This window comes from Amblyomma maculatum, chromosome 7 (genome assembly GCF_055883805.1).
Source record: "Amblyomma maculatum isolate TAMU_Amacu chromosome 7, ASM5588380v1, whole genome shotgun sequence".
Taxonomy (NCBI): domain Eukaryota; kingdom Metazoa; phylum Arthropoda; class Arachnida; order Ixodida; family Ixodidae; genus Amblyomma; species Amblyomma maculatum.
Genome location: NC_139350.1, coordinates 119,677,667 through 119,691,268, shown reverse-complemented (window position 1 = coordinate 119,691,268; position 13,602 = coordinate 119,677,667). Strand labels below are relative to the sequence as shown.

The window sequence follows — 13,602 nt, the reverse complement described above, 5'->3', positions numbered from 1 at the left end:
CATTTTTTCGCATCGTAAGTGCCGTCTCAAGCCGATTCCTGTATATCAAATTATCGATATATCGAACTATTTCGTGATCCCCTTCGAGTTCGATATATCTGGGTTCGACTGTATACTAAACATATAACAGTACCCTCCCCAAGCACTAGTAAGAGCTTGCCACAAAGTCTAAATATACCGCGACTAGAACCAGCGTGAGAAGCTTCATATACCACTTCATATGCCTGTGGCAGTGCCCTTCAAGGCAAACAAATACTCAAAATTACGATAAAACGGTCTTGCAATATTAATTAACTTGCACAAAGTTTCAGGCTACAACACAGCGGCATACTGGAATGACCTAATAAATTGGTTAATGTTCCAGAATGAAACTTTGCTGCTTTGCTGTACAGTGCATGCAGGGCCGCACGCGGGATCTCTTGCTGGAGCTAAAGCTCGAACTTTCGCACCCCTTGAGCGCAGCGACACGATTACTTAGGCAATCTGCAAAAAAAAGAAAAAAAAAACAAACCCCGAAACCGTTCGCGAAATTCGCGGGTGAGGACCGCGGGCAACAGCGTGATGTCAGGCTCGCCTGTCATCTGAATGAAGCGACGCGATAAAAAAGCATGAGTATCAGCTGAACAGTGCCATCAATCGATGCTATCTTGGATGCCTCTGAACCGCTCACAAACGATTATATGCCGCCGGATGTGCTGCAGCTAGGTCGAGAACACGCCGCGCGACCCTGGAGCGTGCCACCGTACTCGTTCTTCGACGTGCACTCACTAGGCGCTTTCGTTTTCAATACACACTTGATATGGCTACGTCCCCCCGCAGGGGCACCTTGTGTAAACTAGGTGTTGGTGCTTGGCACTACCACGTACCCTGAGCCCCCATACTGAAGCTGTCATCCGTACCTTGGCGAAAGGTTGAGATGTGGAGGGAAGAAACCTTAAATGGTGGCGGTCGAGGTCGTGGTCAAGTCTCGGCCGATGGGCTCCTCGCCTGTCCACCAGGCGAGGGGCTCTGGGACCTTCCTCTGCGTATAAGGGTGAACCAGAGGCGGCATATATTAGGACCCCTTAAAGTATCCATACTGCATGGAAAAACTACCTTTAAAAAAACCTGATCGACCTCCGAAAAGGAGTCGCACCGAAGTGACGCAAAAAATCACTGCACCAACTGAGAACTTTCCAAAATTTCTTGTCTTGCACTCTATAATCGAATCTAAACCTGTAAATGAACTGTCAGTCTTTCTGATTGCCAACTCGCTGAAGGCCATCATTGGGGCAAACTATAAAGCGAAAAAACTAGGATCTGGTCACCTACTAATAGAGGTATCAGACAAAAGTCAGTCTGACAAACTCCTCATAACAAAAACATTTGCTCACTTTGACGTTCAGGTATCACCCCGCCGCAGTCTTAACAGCTGCCAGGGAGTGGTTTCTGAACGAGACCTCCTAAACGAAACAGAATCAGATCTCCTTGAGGGCCTACAGAACCAAGGTGTAGCAGCAGTACGCAGAATAACAGTCAGGCGAAAGAATGAAGAAATAAAAACTAAACATATTGTTCTCACTTTCAACCGGAGCACACTTTCTGAATTCATCAATGTGGAATTCATCCGATGCAAAGTTAGCCCGTACATACCAAGCCCCCCCCCCCCCCCCCCCCGCAGGTGCTTCAAGTGTCACCGGTACGGGCATGGTAGCCAGACATGCCGAGGACGCCTTACCTGTGCAAAATGCAGCGCACATTACCATGCAACCGATAATTGCAGTGCAACTGACTACAAATGTGTGAACTGTGAGGGCACCCACCCTGCATACTCACGGTCCTGTGCGGCCTTTCAGGCCGAAAAGGAAGTAATCACTATAAAGGTAACTGAGAAGATAACATACGGAGAGGCACGAAAAAAGCACAGAATGCTTTCCTCCGCTCCCTATGCTGACGCAGCCCACAGAGGGGCCAGGTCGCGTCTAGTAATGGTGGGCATGCAGTGCAATGCTGCTGACGTGCTCCCAACACGGCTCCTGATTAGGCAGCCACCGGCTGCACCAATCTTTGCAATCCCGGAGGTCACTTTCTCCCAGACATCTGGGACACCAAAGATATCTGAGAGGGACTTGGTTCGTCTTGAAAAATCTGCTGCCTCCATGTCTTCACCAGAGGCGATGGAGGTGAGCATGGACTCCGCAGCGTCAGAGGCGCCTAGGGAGTCCGCCAATGAGAGGCGGGGCCTGCTAGACCGCCTAAAATCAAAATAACATACACCAGTTAAGCCTCCTGATAAGGGCGGCGAGTCTTAACCCCTACTCTGCATTCTTTCCACACCTACCTAAATGGCTACCGAGAGCATAATTTATTGGAACTGTCGAGGACTCCTAAAACATCTGATGACATATATGAAATCCTCACCGAACACCAACCAAACATAGTTTGTCTGCAAGAAACGCATTTGAAACCAACAGACACAAGTTTTCTCAAGCAGTATCGTGTATTCAGGAAAGATAGGCAAGGCAGTACTCACCCTTCCGGTGGCGTTGCCATTATAACACAAAAGTCAATCGCTTGTCGAAACATCTCTCTTAGCACAGACTTAGAGACAGTGGCAATACAAGCCTTAATATTCGGTAAAATAACACCGGTATGTTCGCTGTATGTTCCGCCAGATCATGTAACAAAAATTTTGAAAAGCTGATTGACCAACTCCCAGAACCATGGCTGCTGGTCGGAGACTTTAATGCCCACCACCCATTATGGGGATGTACAAGAATGGACTTCTGAGGTGCACTAATTAAAAAGTTCTTGTTGTCCTTAGGATCATGTTTGCTCAACTCAAAACAGCCAACATACTACAGTCAAACCCGGATATATCGAACTCGAAGGGGATCGCGAAATAGTTCGATATATCGATAATTCAATATAATGAAATCTGCTTGTGACGCACTTACGATGCGAAAAAACGGTACCGTATTTGTCGTGTAATCAGCCCACTCGCATAATGAACTCACCCTCCACTTTTGCACCGAGAATTTAAAAAAAAAAATGCGTCAAGGCCAGCTCGCTCATATGCAAACGATTGAGCGATTTCTGCGACGAGCGGCAGCAACGGAGCGAAAAATTTCAAACTTGTTGGAAATGCGTCCTTATCGCTGCTCGAGCCACCCCGGCAGCTCAAAACAAAGTTTCTGTGGCGCCGCGGCAGGAAATCGCGAGCGTTTTCGCTTGCATGTCAAAGGCACGTGTCACTCCGTTTCGGTCGTCTCATCCACAGTTCATTTCTTGGCAGCGTGCCAAGATGCTGCGCAGCGATAACGTCGGGCGCGTTTATCTTTTGATAGCTCCTGCTGTTGCGGGGAGCGAACTTGGCAGAGTGCCCATGATGGCAATTGATTGCACAAGCCTGGTTCGATTTATCACGCCGCGCTTGGGGCGGGTATCAAGATCGCAGCAGCTGACCTTGTGCTTTCGTTGATTCATACATGCAAGGATAAACGACTCCCGCCAAAAAAAAAAAAAAAAACCTGCCAACTTTTTTTTGTCCGAACAGCACAACGATAAGAAAGGATAACTCGCAAGAAAACAACAACAAAATAATCAGAGCTGCCGCTTTTTAACGACTGCAGGCGCCATAGTCACATCAGCCGCCGCGCGCAGATGGTTTGCAGCACACGCTGGAGATAGCGTCCAACGCCTGTCTGAAAACGGGCTGAGCTGGCTTGGCACATGCGTAGCGCGTGCTGAAGGAGAGAGATAGCTCAGCAAAAGGATGGGCACACTCACGCACATGGCTTGCAAATGTCGTGTTGGCACGTGGGAAACGATAAGTGCAGATGCGAGCGCCTTTGGGGAATGGGCGCGGCGCTGCCCAGACCAGCCGTCGCCTAACTGTGCCCTCTTATTCCTTCCGCGCGTGGCTTGAAAACGTCATGCGGCAAACGGCCAAGGTTGATGTGATTGTCTTTGGGGAAGGCACACTTTACAGTAGGTGGTGCAGAGTTCAGTATATCGAACGACCGGTGAAATTAGGTTTCATATATGACGTGGCTTTCCTATACTTTTACATGGGATTTTCAAGGGATAGGAGAGCGAACGATTTCCTCAAGGCGAATCCTGCCGCATGCGAGCATCGTAATCATGACGATGCAGTTGAAAAGGGGATACCTAAGCAGTTTTTATGGTCGCGACAGATCGAGCACTCAGAAAAATTAGTGGCGCCGCGACAGCGGCGATCGCGAAACGGCATCACGCGCTGCATGCGGAATCACAAACTTTCTCGGAATAAATTTGCTTTTCAGTTGCAGGGACAATTATCTCGATGGGAAACTGCATTCACATCAGAAACCAGTCATAACTCATTTTATCGAGTTACTATTGGTAATACAAACATATGCCCAAAACGTTTCTCGCCGATTTCTCAAAATTGAGTTTTGAACAGCCACCAGATCAATATTTCTGGCCCTGCTCTTGCTAGTTTTCTTTAAACCTAACCTCATGTATCTTTTGACACCAAGGTAAATGTAATAACCATACGGGGAAATATACTGAAAAGATTGTCTTGGCACTAAAATAGACCTTTCCTTTGAGTATTTTTTTTATGGTGTAACTTCGACTCAAATTGGTATAACACAATAATGTATGTATGTATAACTTTATTAGGGAGCCGGAAAACGACGGGTTAAAGCGTCGTGACGCTGGCCAAGCATCTACCCGGGGTTAAGCCCTACTCTGCACTACCTTATTTGGCCCGTTTGTGGTGGGTTGTGAGGCTTGTGCTTTTCGAGCGCACCCCGGGCCTGCTGGACGGCCCATAGTTGCATGTCCTTGTCTGTATTCTGCACAGCACTTTGAAGTTCCGGCGGGTATGTCCTGGATGCAGCTTCGGTCGGGAACCTGGCACAGTCCCACATGATGTGCCATTGGTCCACCGGACCCACTTGACATACACGGCACATATCACTCGTGTAGATGTCTGGGTGGAGGACGTGTAACATTGCCGGGGCTAGGAGTGACCCGGTTTGCATTTGCCTTAGGATGACCGCCTCCTCCCGACTAAGTGCCGGGTGAGGCGGCGGCATTGTCCGTCGAGCTAGGCGGTAAAATTTTGTCACTTCCTCGTAACTGGTCATTCGGTCTTTTGTTTCGAACCACCATTCGGAACGGTCCTTCTCGGGGGCGCGGAAGGTAAGCGCTCGCGCCGCCGAATGGGCCGTCTCGTTGTGATTCGGTGAGGATGCACAATCTCCCGTGTACGCCGGGAACCACTTGATGCGGATAGTGTTGCCGCGGTCTTGAAGCTGGAGCTTACTGATGATGGCAGCCGCCGGCGCGCACACTCGCCCCTTGGCAAAGTTGCACACAGCGTTCCTCGAGGCGCTGAGCATGGTGCGACACTCGGCCTCCGAGATCGCCAGAGCGATGGCAACCTCCTCGGCGTCTGTGGCTTCCGTGCACCGCACGCTCGCTGCCGTTGTTTTGATGCCGGTAGCCGCTGCAACGGCCACTGCCACGAATCCTTCTCGCTTGTATTCCGCAGCGTCCACGAACCGGGCGTGCGGGTCCTGGGCGTGTTGCTCGACGAGGACTTTGGCCCGCGCCTGCCGCTGTTCTTGGTTGTACTCGGGGTGCATGTTTTTCGGGATGGGGTCCACGTGGATGTGGGCCCACGCCTCATCGCTGATCTCGCACAATTGCCGACTGGGAGCTCGGGGATTGTAACCCAGGGACGTCAGTATACTGCGGCCTCGTGTCGAGACTCTGTGTATGAGCCGGATAGATTTTACTTTAATTTACTTTCCAACCATTTCTGGTCATATTGATATGTCAAACCTTGCCATAATTTAAATCTACATGTTCTGACATGTTTTTCCTTGTTTTCTCGAAACAGCATTATTGAGGGTGCTGCAATTTTGGAGGAGCGATATCTCTTGAACTATTTGTGCTATTGCTTTCATTTTTTCATTGCTGCAAAGATACTTCCTTGAAGGGTGCAGTAAGACTTAAATATATGCAATTATGATGAGGCAACATTTACAAAACTAATTATTTATAATGGGTGTCAAATCGAGCTTTTCCACAGAAAAGTTTGATGTACTGTAACACAAGTTCAAATTAATCTAGCACCTCCATTCTTGGTTAGCTGCACTCTGTGATATTTCTAGATCCATTTATGCAGGCTGATTTTCATCATGCCCTTGTGTGTTTAGTAATTAGCTCACCTCCAAATGAAGAACAATAATTAGGCAAAATTCTTAAAACTATGCAAAACTATGCAAACTCTACAAAAGAAACAATTATATAATTAAAATCAGCATGTCAAAATACACAAGTGATCCAAGTAATCCAAATCGGTCTATAGATAAGAAAAAAATGTTCTAAGAGGGGTGTTCCCCCTTAAAGGCAGAGATATCGCTTCCGCAAATGAGCAAGTCAAGAACGAGCAAAAAAGATTTTTATTTATGGGTGGATTTGGACCAGATTTGCACCATTTTTGCATTTTCTCATGCTCATTCCAAAACTGTTTTTACCTAATGTAGGTAGTTTTATATATAGTAAGGAAAACTGGTCTTTGGAGAAAGCATGGTTGGTAAGCATTCAATTTTGAGGAGGTTTCGATCCTTAAATGGTCTAGAATCATCAACGGACTGCAATAATGCATAAATCAGCCTTCTAGAATGATTTGGAAGAAAGTTAGAAGCCGTGATATTGCTGCTTCAAAATTGACTGGCCAAAAATTCAGTTTTGAGAAATCAGCGAAAATATGTTTTTGGCACATTTTTGAATTACCAAGGCTAACAGCAAGTCAATAAAATGAGTTATGACTGGTTTTTGGTGTGAGATCACCGCTTCCTGCTGAGATAATTGTCCCTGCAACTCGGAAGCAAATTTATTTCGACAAGGTTTGTGATTCCGCATGCCGCACATGATGCTGTTTTGCGGTCGCCACGTTACTAACTTCTCCGAGTGCTCGATCTGTCGCGCCCATGAAAACTGCTTAGGTATCACTTTTTCATCCGCATCATCATGTTACGATGCTCGTAAGCGGCAGGAATCACTTCGAGTAAATTGTTTGCTTTTTGGTGCCGAGCACCACCAAAGCATCAGAGACGAAGCGTCGGCACCTCGTCACTGATTGTGGATAACACGATGCCGTGGTGCTGTGTCACTGGCGCCTCTTATCTCAACCTTTCTTCGCTTTTTAGGCCAGTATGACGATCGAGCCTAAATTTTCCGTGTTTTGCACAGTGGTCGTGTCGACGAAGCGCCGCTAAACGAGCTATGCCTAATTATACAACCTTTTCAAAATGGCGCCAGGCCGCAAGGAGTTGATGCCGGCAGTCAACCAAAAGTGGCCATTTCGGTCATATGCCTTCAAAGCCCAATAGCAGCGCGAAACGCGCAATTTTGTGCTTTTTGCTTCGGGTGTTCGCTCACAGACGCCAATCGTGACATGGGAATAGCCTGAATCACGATCTTTCGAACGACACAGAAATGACGCCGTTGGAGTGCGTATTTCTCGAACTGTGGCCAATCGAAACTCAGTGCGATTTGACCTCAATTTAAAGGGCCAAGTGCTCAGATTTACAACTTTGGAACGCTGTACATTCGAAATAGGTGGTATTTTTCAGCCAAAGTTTGCATATAGCTGCAGAAACGTCTCAGGACCACGAAAATGAAGAAATCAAAACTCAGATTTTTAGACCGATTTTTGGCCGCAAAGAGCCGTGTCCCCCCTTAAACGGCGCCACTGCCTCGGTTGCCTTTCTGGAAGAATGTCAGTTTGACTTTAAGGTTTAATATCGGGCACCTGCTAGCTTTGAAATTTGTCTGCACTAGGCTTTTCTGCTTCACTAGCTGCATTGCCCTAACTTTCTAAACTTCTACTCAGGTCACTGTCATTGTGCAAAGTAAGCATGCTCTTTTATATTTTCTGGAAACCAGCCTTCCTTCGATGCATAGGAACTCGTTCGAGGTGACTTGCTTCCACTGACCTGAACGCAAGTTTCGGGATGATCAAACACTCGTGAGCTTGCCATGTGCCTCCGCATACAAGACCACCTTTTTAACTCGTGTTAAAGGTCCAATTTACCAGAAAGTTTTGCATTTGCGTTGGCAGTATTGTGAGAAATGATGAGCATGCCTCTGGCAGGTGCTAGTTGATGGGTGACATTGCTGGGCACTGGTTGGATTGGATTGAATTCATCTTGAACTTGCTGTCTGAAACCAAAGGCTAGTTTTGAAGGTTTCAAGCCAGGGATGCATGCGGGATTCTTATAAGCTAAAGGCGACTAAGCTATGGCGACAGGCGCCACTGGGAATGTAGCAGAGGGGTCGCATAGAGTTCCAAGTGGTTTAATAGATTGGAGGAAAGTGAGCCACATCTGGTGTCGCAACTGGAATCGCTGAGGTAAAAAATGTACCATAGCGGGAGTAAAGCGCAGTTGTTGGTCTTCCAAGTTTTAAGTCTTTTAGTCAGTTTTGTTCAGCTGTTCACTTGTTATCCAGCTGTTATTCTAGGCACAGCAGCGTGGTGGCATAAATTGATAATCTACTTTACGCATCAGTAATTTTGCAATATGTTTTAATGGATATGCTCTTTCACGGTGAAGCATTCAGTCTATGCGTATTGAAATGTAGTATGCTGTACCACCGTCATTGGTTAAAAAAAGGCTGGACTGTTCTAGAGGGATGCTATCCTGTAACTTGGTAGTTGCTGCAATGTACTGCTACGCAGCTGTCACTCTCCTACTGTAAACATGGTTTCTGGGGGGGGCAAGCATTTCATATTTATCTTGAGCCTTTCTTTACAGTGGGTCTCATAGTCGAAGTATAGCATTTATTTGTAAAAATTTAGTCCTCTTGGCATGCATTTTGTTTATTGAAATGTGACTGTGACTCTGAGGTGTTGGTAGCTGTAACGCCTTGACTGTGAAATATAGCTCGTGTGTTGTGTGTCACAAAGCAAATTCTTTTCCTACACTGCTTGAGCAAATACAGCACAACTTCAGGGTGTCAAACTCACCTGGAGCCCTTCACTACACCATCTCTCTTATCCTGAGTTTCTTTAGGGTGTTGAACTCCATAAACCAACTTTTTACAAGGGGTTTTCTACCTACAGTTGCCGACTGATTTTTCGGACTCCAAAAATTCGGACATACTCGATTATTTGGACTGCTTCGCGGCATCGTCACCCTTCCCATAGGCCGTAATGCATAACAAATACCGAAATTTCGGACACTTTGCAACCTCTCATTTGATTTTTCGGACCCTACTCGAGCCAACTCGATCGACAGCAGCTACCCACACTGACGCTGACTGAAGCATGAAGCGCCATTTCTGTTTTGGAATGAGCCTCCTTACCGCCCAAAGAGGTGGCGGTAGGAGCGGAGTCCGCTCATCATCGTTTTTGTGTGTTCTGGCACAGTGGCTAGTTTCGGTCTCGCCCATCCAAATCCAGGTCAAATCCAGTAGCTGCTGGCCCGGTCGTCTCTTCTTTCTTCTTTGTGACAGCGTGCGGTGTAGTTATAGTGTGCAGTGTTCATTCTACTTGTATTCCTTGTGTGTTGTGTACGCCTAGCAGTGAGACCAACGAAGCACACGGGAATGGTGCCAACATCGAGGCAGTCAGCGCCGGGGAATTTAGCTAAGAAGCGCGGCAAATATGCAACGATGACAGTGGCGAAGATCGCTGTGATCCATCAAGTGCAGAATGCCCGCCTGCAGAGCGAAGTTGCCCGGGAGTTCGGCATCTCGAAGCAGACTGTCGGACTATATGAAAAACAAAATGCAGATTTTGAATGAATCATTGAAGTCTTCTTCAGTGTGGAAAGAAAAAAATTCAGAGGGCAGCCACCCGAAGCTCGAAGAAGCGCTCCACATGTGGCTGTGTGCGACAGTTGTAAAGAGGATCCCAGTGTCGGGCGATCTTTTGAAACAAAAGGCAGAGGCCCTCACACTGCGAATGAACATCGAAGGCTTTAAGTTTAGCGATGGCTGGCTCCGTAATTTTAAGAAGAGGTACGACCTCACTTTCAAGATGTGCAGCAAGAGTGGTGCCGTGGACCAGACTCTTGTAACAAATTACTGCTCCGACAGACTGGAGTCGCTGCTGGACCGATTTTTGCCTGATGTTTTCAATTGTGATGAAACAGGCCTTTTTTGTAAGATGTTACCTGAGAAGACACTGTCCATGTCTGGCGACCCCTGCCACGGCAGAAGGCATAGCAAAGACCGGGTCACAGTGATGGTTGACAGCAACATGTCGGGAAATGAAAAGCTCCCAATTCTTGTGATTGGGAAATCAGCCTGAGATGCTTCAAGGGGGTAAAAACATTGCCCGTGTGGTATGAAGCCAACTCGAAAGCTTGGATTACGCAACATCTTTTCGCTGCCCATGTACGCACAATTGCGGTGCACATGGCCACATTGATGGCCTGGAATCCATTCAGTTGGAATTCCTGCCACCAAACACAACGAGCGTCCTTCAACCCATGGACCAGGGTGTGATTAAAAATTTGAAGGGGCTATACAGAGCACGCTTGCTGAGCCGCATGGTTCTGTGCATTGAAGCCGGCAAATAGTATGCTGTAACTCTGCTGTCGGCGATCAGCATGCTTGCTGACGCCTGGAAGGCAGTGACTGCGGCCACACTCCGAAACTGCTTTCGGCATGCTGGATTTGTTGGAGTTGGTGAAGCGGATGCCGCGGCCCAGGATCTCCCGTCCGACATGCTTCCCACAGATGGCGAACGTGCTGCAAGACTTGCGCAGTGGCGGCAGGGTGATCCCAGACGCAGTCACCTTTGAGAACTTTTCAAATGCCGACAGTGCAGCACTCACATGTGCAGAGCTGGACGATGACGAGATGCCTGCTGTCCCGCCTGAACGAATCTGAATCAGAGGACGACGCACCACCTGTTCCGCTGCCGTCGCATGCCGACCTTGTGAATGCGGTGACGATGCTTGCAGGTGCCTACAATGACAACACGATCCTTTCCGAGATTCAAGCCGATCTGATTGCTCGCAAATGGAGGAGTGTCCAGCAGCGTATTCACGATTTTTTCCAGCCAGTTGCGGGGTCTGAATAAGTGCATAGGGCATGCCAGTGCATAGAAATAAGTTATTTTTTTTTCTGATTTTGTTTTTTCGGACTCCTGTTTATTCGGATTTTTCGGCGGTCCTCGTGAGGTCCGAATAATCGGTCGGCGACTGTAACACTTTTCATTGGGCTAGGAGATGTTGAAGGGCTTCCTTTCTGAACTGCAGGAAAACCGGTTCCGCTGCAGCTTCCATAGTGCTAGCACCAAGCGCAAAATGCAGTCTAGTGAGCAATATAGCAGTGCCCAGCAGCCAATTATTGAAAACGTGTACAAAATACACTAAATAGATAGTCTGTGCATTTCCCGTGTGTATGCTTGCCTGTGTTGTATGCACTTGTGGAAATTTGGTTAACTGTAGCATGTTTTAAATGTTTGTATTGTATTGTTACTTTCAGCACTATTAGGTAAACACATTATCACTTTTTTTTTTAAGGTGCCAAATAAGGATTACCTGGAGAGGCCTCTTCCCACCGAACGCACCAAGGCAATCATCTCATATGTTGCTGATGATGGACTTGTCTACCTGCATCAGCACAGGCTGGTTTCGGAATTGCAGGCTATGATGGCAGAGCTGAACAAATCTGTTCCCACAACTCCACTGCCTTCACCATCAGTTGGAGACATGGCGTGTGCACGCTTTGCTGAAGATAAGCTCTGGTATAGAGTTCACGTGCTCTCTATGCCTGAGGATGGCAAGTGCAAGGTGTCATTTGTGGACTTTGGCAATGATGACTTTGTGCCGCTTGCTGACATCAGGTCACTTCCAGAGAAGATGAGTGGCATACAGGTTTTTGGCAACCCTGTGATGCTGCAGGGAGTGAAGACGGTGAGCAAGGAGTGTTCTTCAATGTTGCTTAATGTTGAGGTCGAGTACGAAGTTGTGGACTCGTCAAGCCAGCCATGCAAGGTGAAGATCTTTGCCGGGGAGCAGTGCCTGAACGACCTGATTGAGTGAAGCCCAAGTTGAAGTTGGTGAACTTGACATTTGTTTGTTTTGTAGGTGTACAATATAAACCCAATTTTGCTTTTGTTAAGGTACAAATAAATAATTTGTGCTGCTTCATGCTCTTGTTCATTCTAAATTTATTGCCATAGTTCATCCATGATAGGGTGACAGTGAACTTGCACCAGCTAACCACAGCCATGACGAACTGCTGCAACATGCTCCTGTTTAGCATCTGCCAGACTGCACTTTCTGCCCAAAATTTTAGTGTGCACAAAGAGCTGGACTTGTACTGACAATTGGCTTGTTTATCAGACATTCGGAACTTGCCTGTTAGAGCGTGTTGGAATTTGTTGAAACAGTCTTTTTAAAGAATCAAAACCCACCAAATTGCTGGTACCATTTGGGCCAGTTGGGTTTTTTAACATTTGATTTTGAAAATGCTTTCTGCATAGATCGGCAAACTTCTGTAACATATGCTTACGAGACGCTGTGGTGTAGGGTTTAGGTGGAAGAAGCTTGGGAAATTCGATTTAGATTTTAGTGAGAAATTATTGACCTGAATTGAATTGCGATCTGCCTCGGCTGCCCTAGTGGCTAATCACAGTTGCAACGGTTATAATTAGATAACGTTTTTGGACTTTTTTTTCGTTTCTAAAAGTTGCTCCCTTGCTAGCGGTGGCGTAGCGGTAGAACATCCGCCTCGCATGCAAGAGGACTGGGGTTCAAATCCCGGTGCCGCGCAATTCTCCACCGGATGAAAAAAAAAAAATCCGCGTGTCGATGGAATTGCATAAACAGGTTTGGGGTGCGACCTGATGCCGGTGCACACCTCCGGCAGCGCACTCCCTCACCAGAACAGGAGTTGGCCACCTTGGTGCAGTAATTGGCCGCAACCTCCTATGATAAGCTCCATAAACCCCGGCCCTCAGTCACCAGCGGCGGAACAACTGACCACGGCGGCGGTCAGACCTGTGACGCAGCAGGGGGTACTAAGAATGCCTGGCTCTGCTGGACAGGCCACCATTGGAAACTGACCCTGGCAACGTTTAATGCTAGAACCCTAGCTAGTGAAGCTAGTTTAGCAGTGCTGTTAGAAGAACTAGAGGGCATGAAATGGGATGTCATAGGGCTTAGTGAGGTTAGGAGGCCGAATGAGGCATATACTGTACTGAAGGATGGGCATGTACTGTGTTATCGAGGTTTACCAGAGAGGCGACGACTAGGAGTAGGTTTCCTTGTCAATAAGTATATAGCGGGTAATATAGATGAATTCTATAGTATTAATGAGAGGGTTGCAGACATCATAATTAGGCTTAATAAGCGGTATAAACTGAAGGTTGTACAGGCCTATGCACCTACATGTAGTTATGATGACCAGGCAGTTGAAAACTTCTACGAAGATATAGAATCGGCAATGCGAAAAGTAAAGACGCTGTATACTGTACTAATGCGCGACTTCAGTGCCAAGGTAGGGAAAAAGCAGGCAGGAGACAAGGCAGTAGGTGACTGGCATTGGTTCTAAGAATAGCAGGGGGGAGTTACTAGTTGAATAACTTACGAATCATGAATACCT

General features: G+C 47.2%; 1 protein-coding gene across 5 annotated transcripts in view; it reads left to right on the top strand.

Moving 5' to 3' along the window:
• LOC146184560 (tudor domain-containing protein 1-like) overlaps positions 1–12,137 on the top strand; it is a 279,793-nt gene extending 267,656 nt beyond the window's left edge. For 4 of the 5 annotated variants that reach the window (XM_084609423.1, XM_084609424.1, XM_084609425.1 and 1 more), the window contains one exon: positions 11,517–12,137. In XM_084609423.1, coding sequence (XP_084465549.1) covers positions 11,517–12,038 — 522 coding nt within the window. In that variant the 3' untranslated portion in view covers positions 12,039–12,137. The remainder of the gene's footprint in view (positions 1–11,516) is intronic. The other variant, XM_084609426.1, reaches the window with a different exon arrangement.
• Positions 12,138–13,602: the final 1,465 nt, after the last annotated feature.